The 16,679-nt window shown below is 49.2% G+C and overlaps 2 protein-coding genes across 5 annotated transcripts in view; both read right to left on the bottom strand.

Annotated features, from left to right (window-relative positions):
- The window catches only part of LOC130862310 (H-2 class I histocompatibility antigen, Q10 alpha chain-like), a 50,736-nt gene extending 40,811 nt beyond the window's left edge, over positions 1-9,925 (bottom strand). The window contains exons 1-8 of one of the 4 annotated variants that reach the window (XM_057751868.1): positions 9,799-9,925; positions 9,325-9,594; positions 8,718-8,993; positions 6,258-6,533; positions 6,018-6,137; positions 5,804-5,836; positions 5,608-5,655; positions 5,028-5,467 (exon numbers count right to left, since the gene is read on the bottom strand). In XM_057751868.1, coding sequence (XP_057607851.1) covers positions 5,463-5,467; positions 5,608-5,655; positions 5,804-5,836; positions 6,018-6,137; positions 6,258-6,533; positions 8,718-8,993; positions 9,325-9,594; positions 9,799-9,871 — 1,101 coding nt within the window. In that variant the 5' untranslated portion in view covers positions 9,872-9,925 and the 3' untranslated portion in view covers positions 5,028-5,462. Of the gene's footprint in view, positions 1-5,027; positions 5,468-5,607; positions 5,656-5,803; positions 5,837-6,017; positions 6,138-6,257; positions 6,534-8,717; positions 8,994-9,324; positions 9,595-9,798 lie in introns of those variants that run through there. The other 3 variants (XM_057751869.1, XM_057751870.1, XM_057751871.1) reach the window with 3 other exon arrangements.
- On the bottom strand, positions 1,260-3,004 carry LOC130862313 (trafficking protein particle complex subunit 6B-like). The gene has a single exon (XM_057751874.1). It carries the CDS (start codon positions 2,462-2,464, stop codon positions 1,988-1,990), a length of 477 nt encoding a protein of 158 aa, XP_057607857.1. The 5' UTR covers positions 2,465-3,004; the 3' UTR covers positions 1,260-1,987.
- Positions 9,926-16,679: the final 6,754 nt, after the last annotated feature.

Raw genomic sequence — 16,679 nt, 5'->3', positions numbered from 1 at the left:
TGTAGACCAGGCTGGTCTCGAACTCACAGAGATCCGCCTGCCTCTGCCTCCCAAGTGCTGGGATTAAAGGCGTGTGCCACCACCGCCCGGCTGTGCAGTTTTACTACATTAGAGTCAAAACTTTTCCTTTTTATTTAGACAAAGGGGGGAATGTCGAGGGATATTTGACTGTACTGTGAAACTCTAAGACTCTTGGTAAAGTTATCCTTGAATCAGGGGGCGAAATCAACAGCTAGCTGTCTGGAATTAGCCACAGAGGTTTTGGAGGATGCCGGATACGATAAGATAGAGAGGCACAGAAAAGAGTGAGGAACGGCCTAGAAGGATTCATGGGCCTTTTTACATGGAAGCATGGAGAGAGGGGGTCAGCTGTTTCTCTGTTGCTTTCTTAATCTATCAGGTTTTTACCCCTGATAGACTCCTGAGTTTTTATTAATGACAGAAAAATTTATATAAACAATTCACAGAGCTGTGTCCCTGCTTGAGGACTGGACTTCCTCCACCCAGACGGAGACACTGACAGAGACCAAGGAAAACATCCATCCATGGTCAGCTGGGTGAGCCCTGAGCTCACTGGTCCCTCACAGGAGCCTGGGTGAGTCCGGGATAACAACTGACAGCCCCCCCCCCCCCCGTGCGCATGTCCACTCACACAGCAGCACCACTGCAGTCCCCTGCACAGCTCCTAGCAGCTCCACTCCACATCCCCTCTCCCTCAGGAACTGCAGCTGGTTTAACCCTGAGAGGGAAGCGCAACATTGTGTCAGCTCTGTGAACCTGTAGCTTCTTGTGTTTCCTGAGCCTCATCAGGAAAATTCACACAGTCACCTCACAGTTCTACAGAATTTTCCTTTTTTTATTTTAAAACGTTTAATATTTATTTATTATGTATATAATATTCTGTCTGTGTGTATGCCTGTAGGCCAGAAGAGGGCACCAGACCCCATTACAGATGGTTGTGAGCCACCATGTGGTTGCTGGGAATTGAACTCAGGACCTTTGGAAGAGCAGGCAGTGCTCTTAACCTCTGAGCCATCTCTCCAGCCCACAGAAGTTTCCTTTATTAACACAACTTTAGGCCAACTGCTTTTGTGTCACGGGCAGCCCCAGGTCCCCTCACACTGAGGTCACAGTCACCTGAGCTTTCCCCTCAGAAAGGCCCCCCAATTTGCCCCTCTTCTTCCTTCTGTCTTTGACATGTGATCATATATATGTTTGGTTTTTCGAGACAGGGTTTCTTTTTTTTTTTTAGACAGTAACATATGTATTTATATATACATATAAACATACAACGTATAAATGAAATCCTTATATAAGCATACAAATTCTCGACAGAAATAAATTATAAACAATACAATAAAAATTAAGCTTAATTTAGCATAGTGGTTTCTTTTTTTAAATAACTAAAACACATTTATACTTTAACAAATTTTGGTTATTTGAATAGAAACTTCTGATTGGTGCATATTTTTCTTTCTTTTTTTTTTAAAGATTTATTTATTTATTATGTATACAGTGTTCTGCCTGTGTGCATACCTGCACCCCAGAAGAGGGCACCAGATCTCATTACAGATGGTTGTGAGCCACCATGTGGTTGCTGGGAATTGAACTCAGGACCTCCGGAAGAACAGTCCATGTTCTTAACCCCTGAGCCATCTCTCCAGCCCCCGGTGCATATTTTTCTATACAGCAATTCAACACACCCTGAGTTTCACTTCTCAATCTATGGTTAAATACATATCACACTAGGAAATAAAGATGTTTAAAATAAAGAGTTGTACATCTTGGTGTCGAGTTCACTGACATTAGTCAAACAGTTCAGCTAGTTTACGTCATGGTGAAAGGACCTTATTGATAGCCTTCGATTTGGTCTATGCGAATCTGGTGAGGTAAGCCCTCTGCTCCAGCACAGACCGCCAACAGTGAGCAGAGATCAGCACTTGCAATACTTTGCACAAGAGCAGCCTCTCTCGTGTTTCACTGCACTCTACAGCTTCTGTATCATCACCTGGAATTTACAGGCAGGTATTGAAGATACTTCAGCTGTTACAATACTTTTTATTCCCAAGTTTGACAAGCCACCTCTGATTAAGCCACATGTAAATGCTAGATACTTTGATGCATGTTCTAAATACTGTTTTCCCGCAGAGAGCTGAGTAAGCAGTCGAAATTTGTTGTCCTGAAGCACATATATGCCCTGATGATTTGTCCTTAGATTATCAATTTGTTTCTTGAATACTGTAGTCCAAAAATCTTTACATATGAACTTCATGATGTCTAATTCATCCTTGAACCTTGCAGTATCTTTCGTAAACCTTTCTATCAATCCTTGTCCCACTCGAAACCCCATGTTTTCCAGCTTAGTAATACATCGTCCATTTTCCACTTCCCCCTGCTCGGCGGACTTGTACACTCCGGACACCATCTCATTATGTAGAAGCAAAAACAACGCCTCGTCCGCCATTTCCCGCCGATGCCTCCAGGGCCGAGTCGGCTCCAATTTAGTGCGGGACTCGCGGTTCCGTTAGCCCGCGCCGGTGGCCCGCTCCAGACCCCGAGAGCGGCGACCTAACCCCGCTGCCAAGGCCGTGGAAGGCCACCGTGGACCGACCGCGCCCCTCCCCAAGGCCGCCGCCACTGGGCCCCGAGACGCTGTGCGAGACAGGGTTTCTTGGAGCCTGTCCTGGAACTAGCTCTTGTAGACCAGGCTGGCCTCGAACTCCCCGAGATCTGCTGGCCTCTGCCTCCCAAGTGCTGAGATTAAAGGCGTGCGCCACCACCGCCTAGCATGATCTTATATTTTGTATTTACTTTGAGTCATTCATCATATACTTATTGTGTATGAATGTTTGCTGTGGAAAGCATTGGAATCCATCATCCCTCATAAGACAAAAATGGCAGCATCATGACAGAGATTATCACCTTCTCGGTCATCAGACATCTCTGCTGAGGCTCCTGGAGCTCCTGACTCAAAGTCAAAAAGCCAGAAGAGAAAACTGCAGAGGCCGGAACCTGGAAAAGGGAATGAAGGAATTTCCATCTCTGGCATTCTTCATAATCTTTTATTTTATGAATTTTACATCTATAACTGTTTTCTATCTTTGTTTGTTTTCAGAGACAAGGTTTCTCTGTAGCTTGGAACCTATCCTGAAACTCACTCTGTAGAGCAGGTTGGCCTTAAATTCACAGAGATTCACTTGCCTCTGCCTCCTGAGTGCTGGGATTAAAGGCGTGTGCCACCATCGCCCAGCTATAAGTGTTTTCTTGCTAGTAGTGTTTGTACCATTTATCTGCGTGGTGTCCAGAGGGGCATTGACTATCATGGAACAGGAGTTGTGGATGGTTATGAGCCACCAGGTGGGTGCTGGGATCTGAACCTGGGTCCTCTGCAAGGGCAGCAAGTGCTCTCAACCACTGAGTCATCACTCCAGTCCCTGGATCATGTTTTTTTAATTTTTATTTTTATTGATATTTATTGAGCTCTACATTTTTCTCTGCTCCCCTCCCTTCTTCAACCTTCTCACAAGGTCCCATGCTCCCAATTTACTCAGGAGATCTTGTCTTTTTATACATTCTACTTCCCATGTAGATTAGATCTATGTAAGTCTCTTAGTGTCCTCATTGTTGTCTAAATTCTCTGGGATTGTGGTTTGTAGGCTGGCTTTTCTTGCTTTATGTTTAAAAACCACCTATGAGTGAATACATGTGATAATTGTCTTTCTGGGTCTGTGTTACCTCAATCAAAATAATGTTTTCTAGCTCCATCCATTTTCCTGCAAAATTCAAACTGTTATTTTTTTCTGCTGTGTAGTACTCCATTGTGTAAATGTACCACATTTCCCTTATCCATTAAATGTCGAGGGGCATTTAGGTTGTTTCCAGGTTCTGGCTATGACAAACAAAGCTGCTATGAACATAGTTGAACACAGCCCTTGTGCCATGATTGAGCATCCTTTGGATATATACCCAAAAGTGGTATTAGTGGGTCTTGAGGAAGGTTGTTTCCTAATTTTCTGAGAAATCGCCAGGCTGACATCCAAAGGGGTTGTACCAGCTTGCATTCCCACCAGCAATGCAGAAGTGTTTCCTTTCCCCCACAACCTCTCCAGCATAAGTTGTCATCAGTGTTTTTGCTAGATCTTTTTTTTTTTTTTTTTTTTTTTTTTTTTTGGTTTTTTTCAAAATAGGGTTTCTCTGTAGCTTTGGTTCCTGTACTGGTACTAGTTCTTGTAGACCAGGCTGGCCCCAAACCAACAGAGATCTGCCTGCCTCTGCCTCCCAAGTGCTGGGATTAAAGGTGGATCATGTTTTTTAAACATAAATCTAAAGGAGGCTCAGCCTGTAAATCCTTGAGTCTCCCCTGGAGGCAGCACCAGGATTCCCAGAGGCAGAGAGAGAAATGGGACCTTAGGAAGAACACAGGACAGATCTGAGATGAGACCCTGTGGATCCCTCCTCTCTGTCCATCCTACAATCCAGGTTAGATTCTGATAGATGGGAAAGAAGGAGAGAACCTCCAGGGAGGGGCCTGAAGGAAGGCAGGAGCTCAGGAGACTGAAGCTCATGTTCTCATCCCACAGTCTCCTGAGTGCAGGGGCCGAGTTGGGCCTTGAGGGGACAGGGATGGAAAATACCTCTTAATTCTGTCACTCAGGGACCCCACAGGATAGTGAAGCAGGCACCACTCACAGGAATAGGAACAGGCCTAGTCCTCCATACTAACTAAAAAGACAAGAAATCAACACTAAAGCCAGAGGAAAGAGTCACAGCCAGAACAGAAGCCCTGACTGTCACAGCAGCCCTGGCAGCTCATAATCCTGGGGACAGGACAAGGCTCTGGCCATCCCAGTGTCCCTGTGATCACAGATGTCAGAATGTGGTTCTAAGTGACCAAGAGAACTGAGCCAGGAGGGGACAGAGCTGAGGAGTGACCTTCTCAATCTCAACAATGGACTGAGCTCCACCCGGGCACAGCCCTGTTCTCACTCAGCTCCCACAGCCTCATCCTGTACCACCAGATGCACACAGCATAGTGAACACAGATTCTGGGAGGTTCTCCGTGTTGCCATTTATTTCCTCCATAAACTCTATCTTAATCCTTTATTTTACCACCAGTCAACCTTTAAGATCAAGGACATGAACAATAAAGTTCACATTCAGATTCTTATTTTCTTATTTGGAGAAATCAGGGTTGCAGCTCAGGGCAGCATGGAGGAGACAGGATGGAGATGTCCCCTCCTGTCTGCAGGAACAGGAAGGTTGGCTGTGGAAGGGAAAAGGGCAGTGCAGGGACAGGGTCCTAGTGTGCAGGGGTGGGCTGGGCTCCCAGTTCTTCACATTGAACCCATAGGATCACAGGGACCATCAGACACTATTGCTGAGGGTGAACTGAGGGGCTCTGGATGTCACAGGAGAGACCTGAACACACTGTCTGTCACTCCATCCACACCAGGCAGCTGTCTTCACACTACAGAACAAGAGTCATGAACAATCACTGTGAAGACAACATCCCAACAACCCGCCACTCACTCAAAGGTGATTCTGGGAGTCCCTGAAACACAATCATGTCCACTCTGTCCCTCCCCAGGTCAGATCCCAGACGGTCACCTTTACAGTCTGGGAGAGACACATCAGAGCTCTGGTCACTGTCCCTGTCTGGGGTAAAAATATATGTATTCATGGAAAGGTAAAAATTTGGCCCCTAGAAAATTTGCTAGAGGAGCTATTATGTATTGCCAGAGCTCCCCAAATACATCAGCTTCACCCCACAGGCCTCAGGGACAATTCTGCCCCCCACTCTTACCTGACGCTGGAGCATAGTTGCCTCCTTTTCCACCTGTGAGAAGAAAAGCTGTGAGAGATCAGGGAAGACCCTGACCCTTCGGAAGTTTCCAGAACTGACAGCAGACCCAGGGTAGAGACAGCAGCAATGAGAGGTGCAGATGTGTTTCCCATTAATGAGGCAGAGACTCTTCTAAAAGGGGCTGAGAGAGAACTCAGACCCTGCCCTTCCTTACCTGTGTTTCTCCTCCTCTTAATCACCACAGCTCCAAAGATCACAGCTCCAATGATCACAACTCCAAGGAGAACCAGACCAGCAATGACTGGCATGTTGAGGACCATGGACTGAGAAGGCTCTGGGAAGGGAAGGACAGGAAGGGAAGGTCATGACCCAGCTCTCAGCCCTGACCCTGCTCAGGGTCCATAGAAGGCTCCAGCTTTCCCTGGCCCCAGCTCTGCACCCACTCCCTCCTTACCCCATCTCAGGGTGAGGGGCTCAGGCAGCCCCTCATGGTACACATGGCATGTGTATTTGTGCTCCTCCCCAGAAGGCACCACCAGAGATGCCCACTTTTGGAAGGTTCCATTCCCAGAAGGTCTGGTCTCCACCAGCTCCATGTCCTGAGTCTGTTCCTCCTTCTCCCTTTGCCAGCTCAGGGTGATGTCAGCAGGGTAGAAACCCATGGCCCAGCACCTCAGGGTGACATCACTTTTAGGTCCAGGATGATGGGTCACATGTGCCTTTGGGGGATCTGTGTAAAGGTTTAAGAAATCCCACAATTAACAAGATAAACTGAAATCTGCAAAGACAAAGTTATAACAATGATGACACTGAAGTATGGGTCTGTTTGAACACTTCTGTCATCATACTAGTGACCTGCAGGTAGAGCTGGTCCCCACATCACAGAACTGCACAGTTTCCTGGGGACCCAGAAGCTAAGAGGAAATCACATGAGCCAGCAGGTCAACATGGTCTTCCTTATGTGGTGTTCTGTAGCATAAGTCATGCAGGAAAAGGATGAAGGAATGGAAAATAATTAATTTATATATGTGATTAAACTCATATCAAAATAAGAAATTAAGAGGCACGGGCTACACAAAAGGTGCCACCAACTTCTGCTGCCACCATTGAGGCACAACCACTGTGGCCATCCTGCTGACCAGCATTAGCTGTCTGACCAAGTGAACAGCCATCACCAAAATATGTAGAACTATTGGATGAACCTCTGACACTCAGTCAGAGAAAATGACTCCCCAAGCCACGCCTCTGGGGGGCGATAAGACACCAGGTATTGTCATCCGGGATCCCTGAAGTGTGCTGTGGAGCCCAGTGCAGCACTCACTGGGACACAGCGGTGCTCACAGTGTGTGGATCTTCCCTGTCACTCCAGTCCTGGAGGTGCAGAAGACCCTGTCTCTGAGGAAGCTCAGTTCCTAATTCACTAGGGCGACACTGTGACTTGGTGGGGCTGAGGGAGAGCAGGGGACTCCAGGACTGCTAAATCTGGCAGAAAAAGACTAAACTCCCAGGAATCTTTCTCATTTAAAGGAAACACTGCCTTGCTCCAAAGCTACAGAAAAACTGCGTCTCAAAAAAAAAAAAAAAAAAAAAAAAAAAAAAAATCCAACAACAACCCCCCCCCCCGCCCCCGATGCCGGGTGGTGGTGGCGCACGCCTTTAATCCCAGCACTCGGGAGGCAGAGGCAGGCGGATCTCTGTGAGTTCGAGACCAGCCTGGTCTACAAGAGCTAGTTCCAGGACAGACTCCAAAACCACAGAGAAACCCTATCTCGAAAAAAAAAAAAAAAAATCCCTGACTTAACTTGTCTAATTATCCAGAGTGTCAGTCCCCATGGCACCTGTGGAGACTGATACACATGATGACACAGGGGAGGGAGAGAAGGAATACGTCCCAGTGAGGAAGGAAAACGCACTAAAGGGAAAATGACAACTTCAAAAATAAAACAAAGAGCGAGGCGGTGGTGGCGCATGCCTTTAATCCCAGCACTCGGGAGGCAGAGGCAGGTGGATCTCTGTGAGTTCGAGACCAGCCTGGTCTACAAGAGCTAGTTCCAGGACTGGCTCCAAAACCACAGAGAAACCCCGTCTCGAAAAACCAAAAAAAATAAAAAATAAAAAAAAAATAAAACAAAGAGCTGGGCAGTGGTGGCACACGCCTTTAATCCCAACACTTGGGAGGCAGAGGCAGGCAGATCTCTGTGAGTTCAAGGCCAGCCTGGTCTAGACAGACTGTTCCAGGACAGGCTCCAAAGCTACAGAGAAACCCTATCTCGAAAAAAACAAAAAAAGAAAAGAAAGAAAGAAAAAGAAAACAAACCGTACCAAAAAATGAAATAAAAAAAGAAGAGAAAAAAAACCTCCACAATTTAGTGTTTATCCAGGGCTCCCCGTAAGTTCCCAGGTGACCATTCTAGGAAGAGATAGAATTGGCGTGTGAGAAGGATGCAAACCTCACACACAGGAATCGGGGAGAATTTATTCTTTGGAAAGTTCTAGAAACAGGGAAAGCAGCCTAGGGTAGGAGAGTCCATGTCTCCCATCAGGTAAAGGAGACTCCGGTCCTGGTGTGTAAGGGCTGACACACTCAGATGACAGGAGTTGGTGTCCATAGACACTGGGTGTGGGCAGAGAACCCGGCCTGGGAGAGGCCATGGCTGACAGAGGCTGCAGACTGAAGGAGCCACTGTTGGTGATGTCGGGATCCTCTCTCCTCCCTCCTGAGACAGCTGTGGAACTGTCCAGGGAGAAGACTGAGTCCTGGGAGGTCAGTGCGGTCCCTGCCATGCTGGATCAGGAGACCCAGGGACACTGTCTGCCCTCGGAGACAGGGGCATGACCCCAGTGAGGGTTTCCTCTTCCTCAGGACTGAGCCCAGCCCGAGGGCAGAGGGAGGAGTTGCCCGCGGCCCCCGCACCTGTGCGCAGCAGCACGGCCTTCCCGTTCTCCAGGTATCTGCGCAGGTACTGCACGCACTCGCCCTCCATGTAGGCCTTGTATCTCTCTGCATCACCAGCCTGCTCCCACTTGCGCTTGGTGATCTGCGCCGCCGTGTCCGCCGCCGTCCACGTCTTCAGGTCGTCGTTCAGGGCGATGTAATCGTGGCCGTCGTAGGCGTGCTGTTCAAACCCGCGGAGGAGGCGGCCGTCCGATCCCACCTCACAGCCGGACATCCGCTGGATGGTGTGAGAGCCTGCGGGGACCCCGCCGTCAGCCCCGCCTACCTGTTCTGCTCCGGGGTCACCCGAGGCCCCGCCCTCGGGGGGGTCAGCCCCACCCATCTGTCTGACCCGGGGTCACCCGAGGCCCCGCCCACCAGAGGTCAGCCTCCGCAACAGCCCTGCCCCGCGGCCCCGCCCCCGTCCCCCACGCCCGCGGCCCCGCCCACCCGCGGACTCTAAACCGAAAGGGAAACCGGGTCAGGTCCCCGCTCTCCTCCCGAACCTCGGACCTGGGACCCGGGGCGACTCCGGCCCGTGCGTGGGGACGTGGAGGGGTCGTGACCTCCGACCGCTGTCACTCACCGCCCTCGCTCTGGTTGTAGTAGCGGAGCAGGGTCCTCAGGTCAACTCGGTAAATCTGCTCGTTGTTCTTGGCGCCCCGTGTCTCCTCCTCCCAATACTCCGGCCCCTCCTTCTCGATCCACGGCGCCCGGGACTCCATCCTCGGAGTCTCCGCGTCGCTGTCGTAGCGCACGAACTGCTTGTCGTCCACGTAGCCGACGGAGATGAACCGGGGCTCCCCGAGGTCGGGCCGGGACACAGCGGTCTCGAAATACAGCAGCGAGTGCGAGCCTGGGGGCGGCGCGCGGTGAGACCCCGGCCCTGCTCCCGGGACCCCGGGCAGGAGCGCGGGCCTCGAGGGGAGCAGGGCGCGGGGCTCGGGACGCGGGTGGGGAAGGGGCGGGAGGGTCTGGCTGGGCCACGCGGGGACGCGGCTTCCCCGGTGCCGCCCCGCCCTCCCCGCAAAGCCCGTTTCCCTCTCGACCCCGCACTCACCCGCGCCGGTCAGGGTCGGGGCCAGGGCGGCCGCCAGCAGCAGGAGCAGCGTGCGCGGCGCCATCGCCCCCATCTCGGATCTGCGGAGACTCTGACTTCCGCGGTCTGCGTGGACTTTATAACCGGTGACCGCGGCGACGCTGGTTGGTTCCCCGGGATCTCGTCACCCAATGGGGGTGAGAACCGCCAAGTTGTCATCAGTGTCCGGGCAGAAGGACCTGACCCAGGTTAGGAGCTGGAGAAGTGAAACTGGGGACAGGGGAATCCCCAGCGCTGGGCTTCCCCACCCAGACCTCACCGCCTGGGGACTAAGACTTTGTCTGAGCCCTGTGCTGCGGGATGGAGCGCTGTGTGTCATGGTGTCTCTGAGCCGCCTAAGGACAACTGCTCCTCAGGTTAGTCAGGATGAAGTTTCCAGGTAAAATACACACAGCACCTAAAATGAATGTTCACGGAAACAGGTGCAGTCGGAGTCCTGGAGGGTGCGGGGCTGCTGTGGACACCTGCATCGGGAGGTGACTGGAGTTTTTTTTTTTTTTTTTTTTTTTTGGTTTTTCGAGACAGGGTTTCTCTGTGGCTTTGGAGCCTGTCCTGGAATTAGCTCTTGTAGACCAGGCTGGTCTCGAACTCATAGAGATTCACCTGCCTCTGCCTCCCAAGTGCTGGGATTAAAGGCGCGCGCCACCACCGCCCGGCTGACTGGAGTTTTTACAGCTCTGATTAAGCACTTTTGACACACTGTGATATGTGACTCTCCCTGCAGGAAGGAGGCCCTGCTCACCTCTGCTTTCACTTTCTACTTCAGTTGTGTTTGGCTGCGATTTGAAGACATCAAGTAAAAATCCAGAGGAACAAAAATTGTATAAATCTAATTTTTTTTTTGTTTTTTTTTTTTGTTTTTTTGTTTTTGTTTTGTTTTTCGAGACAGGGTTTCTCTGTGGTTTTGGAGCCTGTCCTGGAACTAACTCTTGTAGACCAGGCTGGTCTCGAACTCACAGAGATCCGCCTGCCTCTGCCTCCCGAGTGCTGGGATTAAAGGCGTGCGCCACCACCGCCCGGCTTATAAATCTAATTTTTCTCCACTTTATTGAACATGGATGAAACTTCTGCCATGAAAATCACTGTCTGCCCAGGAACTCAGAAGCCAACTGTTATCAGATCCAGTGTCCCACAAGTCTGTGACATTCATCTCCCTCATCTCATCAGCTCATAAAGTGGGACTGAAGGTCAGAGAGAGAGAGAGAGAGAGAGAGAGAGAGAGAGAGAGAGAGAGAGATGGTTATGTAACTTCTGCCACACGGTCACCAGTATTCTGTTGTATAATTAGTTCCTCTCTGACTGTACCATGGAAGTGTGTGCACACAGGGAAACGTGGAGTGTAGACAGGGTCAGTGCCCTGCTGCATTTGGTCTCCACAGGGGTTTCTTCCCATGGAGAAGGGGTCTACTGTGCTGAGACAATGACCCAGGTCCACACGGACAGTCTCAGGACTATGGAATGAAGATCTGTGTAAAACACAAGCACAGGGGCTGCGGAGATGGCTCAGAGGTCAAGCACACTGCCTGTTCCTCCAGAGGACCTGGAGCACCTACCTCGCAGTTTACAACTGTCTGTAACCCCAGTTCCAGGGGATCTGATACCTTCACACCAATTCACATAAAAATAAAATAAAAAACACTAGTACCTGGAGCCACAGATGATCATCTGGGAAGAAACACTAGGAGTCTGAGTGTAAGCACCAGGCTGTGAAGACACAATCCTGAGTGAAGAGGCAAAGTCTCTGTTTACAGGTGAGATCCTGAGCATCAGACTTGGCAGTGGGAGCTGCCCACTGCAGGTGAACACAGGAGCCTGGTCTCTGTGGGAGTCTGTGTGGTGCTTGCAGGCCAGTGCCTCTGCTTTAAAGAGAAGCATCTCTGCCCTGCATCTAAACCAGCTTGTTGTTGCCATTGTGTTCCTGGAGGCGACTTTTCTCCTAGAAGATCTAGGGTCTGACTACTGGAGAGAAGAAGGAAGAGGAAAGTGGGGAGAGGATGAAGTGAGTTGGCCTTCAGGTTTCTTCTGGTTTTTGTTTTGTTTTTGTTTTTGTTTTTGTTTTTGTTTTTTTTTGGTTTTTCAAGACAGGGTTTCTCTGTGGTTTTAGAGCCTGTCCTGGAACTAGCTCTGAAGACCAGGCTGGTCTCGAACTCACAGAGATCCGCCTGCCTCTGCCTCCCGAGTGCTGGGATTAAAGGCGTGCGCCACCACCGCCCGGCTTGTTTTTGTTTTTTTAAGACAAGGTCTGTCTCCTCAACTCTGTCTGTCCTTGATCTCACAGAAACTCCCCCTGCCTTTGCTTCCCAAGTATTGGGATTAAGGACTGTGTCACCATATCTGGCTTTAGTTACTTTTCTATGGCTGTGAAGACACTGTGACACCAGCAATTTATAAAAGGCCTTGTTAGATTTGTGCTTAAGTTTTCTGAGGGTTTGAGTCCATGATGGCAGAGGAAGGTGTGGTGGCAGGAACAGCTGAGAGCTCACATCTTGATCCACAGGCAAGTGTCAGAGACACTGGGAATAATGGGAGTCTTTAAAACCTCCATGCCCAGCCCCAGTGACACACCTCCTCCAACAAGACCACACCTCCTGATCCTTCCCAAACATTCCATCAGCTGGAGCTGAAGTATCCAAACCTCTAAGTCTGTGTGGCCATTCTCATTCAAACCCCCACAGTATTTAGTGTGGGATGTCATATGCCCTGCAGGGTTCTGCAGATGTGTCCACTGTGATCTGTAGACAAAGACCCTCAAACAGGAGGACCCCACAGCACTAGGATCTCCCCCTTTGCTTCTGCCTCCTGCTCAGTCCTCTGCCTTCTCCCTCAGGCCTCACCCCAGCAGTGCCCAGCACCCCTGACTCCAGAGCTCACTAACACTGTCTCTTTCTTTGCATCTAGTTTCTTTCTGTGGTCAGCCATCTTGTCAGCCATATTGCTCTGAGCCAGGTTGTGTGGTTTCCTTCTGTAAAAGCTGCAATAGGGGCTGGAGAGATGGCTCAAGGTAAGGAGCACCTGTTGCTGTCGCAGAGGATCCAGGTTCAGTTCCCAGCACCCACGTGGTCCTTCGCTACCATCAGTGACTCCTGTTCCAGGGGATCCAGTGCCTGGTGCACCTGCATACTCATAAACTTAAATATACAATCTAATAAACACAAAATTAAAATTTAAAAAATGCTCTAGCATGTCCCTCTCCCTCTCCTACCCATCTAGAGTGTGGGTCCCAGAGGCTGAGGGCACAGGGCTGTTTAGTCAACATTGAACCTCCAGCCAAAGGAGCCAGAGCTGGAGCAGGACAGGGACTGGTGACTGGAATAGACTGTGCTGAAATGGTAATTTGCAAAGCAGCATAAAATAAAAAATACAAAAAGATTTCATTTTATAGACCTACTGTGCACAGTGGATTACAACCTCATTAAAGAAGACACTGTGTGTGCTCATCTGTGCACTTGAACCATGTGTTAGGTTTTTTTTTTTTTGTTTTTTGTTTTTGGATTTTTTCGAGACAGGGTTTCTCTGTAGCTTTGGAACCTGTCCTGGAACTAGCTCTGTAGACCAGGCTGGTCTCAAACTCACAGAGACCCGCCTGCCTCTGCCTCCCAAGTGCTGGGATTAAAGGCGTGCGCCACCATCACCCGGCTTCCATGCGTTAGTTTTTAATTGATGCTAAAAAAGAAAAAATTTAGTCACTGTCCCTTGTGACAGACCATGACATCCCCAACACCCAGAGAGTTCCTGCAGTTAGTGATGTTCCTGTCCCCATCTTCATTCTTACTTCACACCCTCCAGGCTCTCAACTTTTTAGTATGAAAGAGAAGCATCAGAGTCTAGGGTGAAAGTTCAACCCATGGAAGAAAAACAACAGGACTGGGTCTGAGCCCACAGAGGGTGAGGCTGAAGGGACCCATGGCTGGCTGAGCTGCCCCACAGGCTCCTGTCCACACTACTCCAAGGGTCTCGGGTCTCAGGCTGTCCTGCCCTCATCAAACTTAGAACCAGGTGGAACATTCCATCCTTTTCCACCAGTGGGAAGAAGACATCGTTTTCTCACAGGGATGAAGCAGATCCATGGAAACCAAAAGAGGCTGCAAATCTGAACTCTGAAGCAGCAGTTAAAGAAAGGGCATTAATTGGTTAAAACAGGATCCCTTAACTTGGGATGAGGATGTGTGGGAGGGCCCTACTGAAGCTGAGAACTTTGAACCCTTAGATTCTCAGGTTTTTCTCACCTGTGGAAGCAGCATCTCTACCCTCAGCTAAGCCCCCTGAAGACAGGGCTTCTCTGTGTAACATTCCTGGCTGTCCTGGAACTCTCCCTGTAGACTAGGTTTGCCTCAAACTCACTCAGATCCACCTGCCTCTCCCTCCTGAGTGCTGGGATTAAAGTCATGCACCACCACCGCCCCACAGCTTTTTCACCTTTGAAGGAGAAAATTAATCCTTCATTGTCTGTTAACCAGCAGTGACTGTCTCTGAAGGAAATGTTAAGCAAGATAATCCTGATGTCCCTCAGAACCCACCAATAGTTGCCTCTAGACCTATTGTTAGCATCTGGGCACACCTGCCCCTGCCCCTTGGGAACCTGACAGAGTGTGTTACCCTGTGCACATAGCAGGCAGTACCCTGGGCTGCTGTGTGGTCTCTGTGCACATGCGCTGTACCCCATCCCTTTAAAGAGCACAACTCCACCTCTCCCTTCTCTTCTTCCTCTTCCTCTTCTTCTCTCCCATAGTTCTCTCTCTCTCTTTCTCTCTCTCTCTCTCTCTCTCTCTCTCTCTCTCTCTCTTTATCTATCTCTATCTCTTTGCACCTCTCTGTTGCCCCATGAGACTGCTTTGTGTTTTTCTCTCCCCTTCCTCCCCTCCCCCAAGTAAAACTCCACATAGTTCTGTCTGCATGGCTTGTCTGTCTCTCACCCACCCTGGGGCTCCTTGGACCCGCCCTGCCCACTCAGGTTCATCTTGTGCCACATTGTAACACCTATAACCAGACTGCAGGCAGAGCTGACAGCTAGAGGGGACATAGAGAGTATAGTGCCAGAGGGGACTGCTGCAAAGCTAAAGAGCTTTATAAGTTTGCTAATTCACTCAAGCAGAAGTCTGTAGAATATGTGTGGAAATGGATCTTGAGGGTGTTAAATAATTGTGGAAGGAACATTAAAATTCGGTCAGATTGGGTTTATTAATAAGTGCACATTCTAGATTTTTTGTTTGTTTGTTTGTTTGTTTTTTGGTTTTTCGAGACAGGGTTTCTCTGTGGTTTTGGAGCCTGTCCTGGAACTAGCTCTTGTAGACCAGGCTGGTCTTGAACTCACAGAGATCCGCCTGCCTCTGCCTCCCGAGTGCTGGGATTAAAGGCGTGCGCCACCACCGCCTGGCTTTTTTGTTTGTTTGTTTTTCGAGACAGGGTTTCTCTGTGGTTTTTGGAGCCTGTCCTGGAACTAGCTCTTGTAGACCAGACTGGTCTCGAACTCACAGAGATCCGCCTGCCTCTGCCTCCCAAGTGCTGGGATTAAAGGCGTGCGCCACCACCGCCCGGCCACATTCTAGATTTAATATGAAAGCTCTCACAGCTTGAAACGGTCGAAAGTTTGTTTGAATGGTTGTCTGAAGCATTTGTCAAAGATGGCCTCTGAAAAGGACTTGGAGTGCCTGACATCCCTTGGCTCAGTGTTGATGAAGGGATTTTAAGGCTCAGGAAAATTGCAGTGCTTGTGGCTGGAGAGATGGCTCAGTGGTTAAGAGCACTGCCTGCTCTTCCAAAGGTCCTGAGTTCAATTCCCAGCAACCACATGGTGGCTCACAACCATTTGTAATGAGGTCTGGTGCCCTCTTCTGGCCTGCAGACATACACACAGACAGAATATTGTATGCATAATAAATAAAATTTTTTTTAAAAAAAAAGAAAATTGCAGTGCTGGAGTGAGTGTGCTGTGTAAAACCTAATCCTCCACAATGGGAAGTCCAGAAGACACGCCCTTCACAGATCCTGTAAGACACAGAGTGATGAGGGTACCAGCAGGGTTCAAAAGTTTTGTTGTCAACCTTTTCCTTGAGCCAGAATTTAGGGCTGGAGATGCTGCTGCTCAGTGCAGCACAGCTGAATGAATTAAACACAATGGGATTCATTGGGTCCCAAGGTGTCAGGGACAAATGGCAGCATGGAATTCTAAAGACAAGGTAATCACAGTTATATAATGGTCAACACAGGTGAAAGTAATTTAATGGTGACATGAGTCACATGGACTTTGGTACTGGATTAATCACTGTTTTTCCAGGCAAGAAATAAATAAGAAGCTGTATTAGTCAGTGTTCTGTTGCTGTGAAGAGACAGCATGAACACAGCAAATCTTATAAAAGAGAGCATTTAACTGGGGTTTGCTTACAGTTTCAGAGGTTTAGTCCATTACCATCTTGACAGAGAGCACGGCAGCATGCAGGCAGATGTGTGGCTGGAGAAACAGCGGAGAATTCTGCATCTGGATCCTCAGCAGCAGAAAGAGTGAGAACCACTAAGACTGCTCTTGGGCTTTTGAAAACCAAAGCCTGCCACAGTGACACATGACCTCAAACAAGGACACCCACTTCAACAAGGCCACACCTCCTAATTCCTCTCATCAGTGCCATTCCCTGATATCCAATCATTCACATATGTGAGCCTACGAGGACATTGCTATTTAAACTACTGCATCCCACTCCCTGGCCACGATAGGCTTGTAGCAATATCATAGTGCAAAATGCATTCAGGTCAACTTCTAAAGCCTCATAGTCTATAACAATCTCAACACTGTCTAAAAGTCCAAAGTTCAAAGTCTCTTCTGTGACCCATGGCAATCTCTTAACTGT

This window comes from Chionomys nivalis, chromosome 19, assembly GCF_950005125.1.
Source record: "Chionomys nivalis chromosome 19, mChiNiv1.1, whole genome shotgun sequence".
NCBI lineage: Eukaryota > Metazoa > Chordata > Mammalia > Rodentia > Cricetidae > Chionomys > Chionomys nivalis.
This window is presented reverse-complemented; position numbering and strand designations above follow the sequence as displayed.

Coding starts and splice junctions, on each gene's coding strand:
- LOC130862313 (XM_057751874.1), bottom strand. CDS start 2,464: ATGGCGGACGAGGCGTTGTTTTTGCTTCTACATAATGAGATGGTGTCC.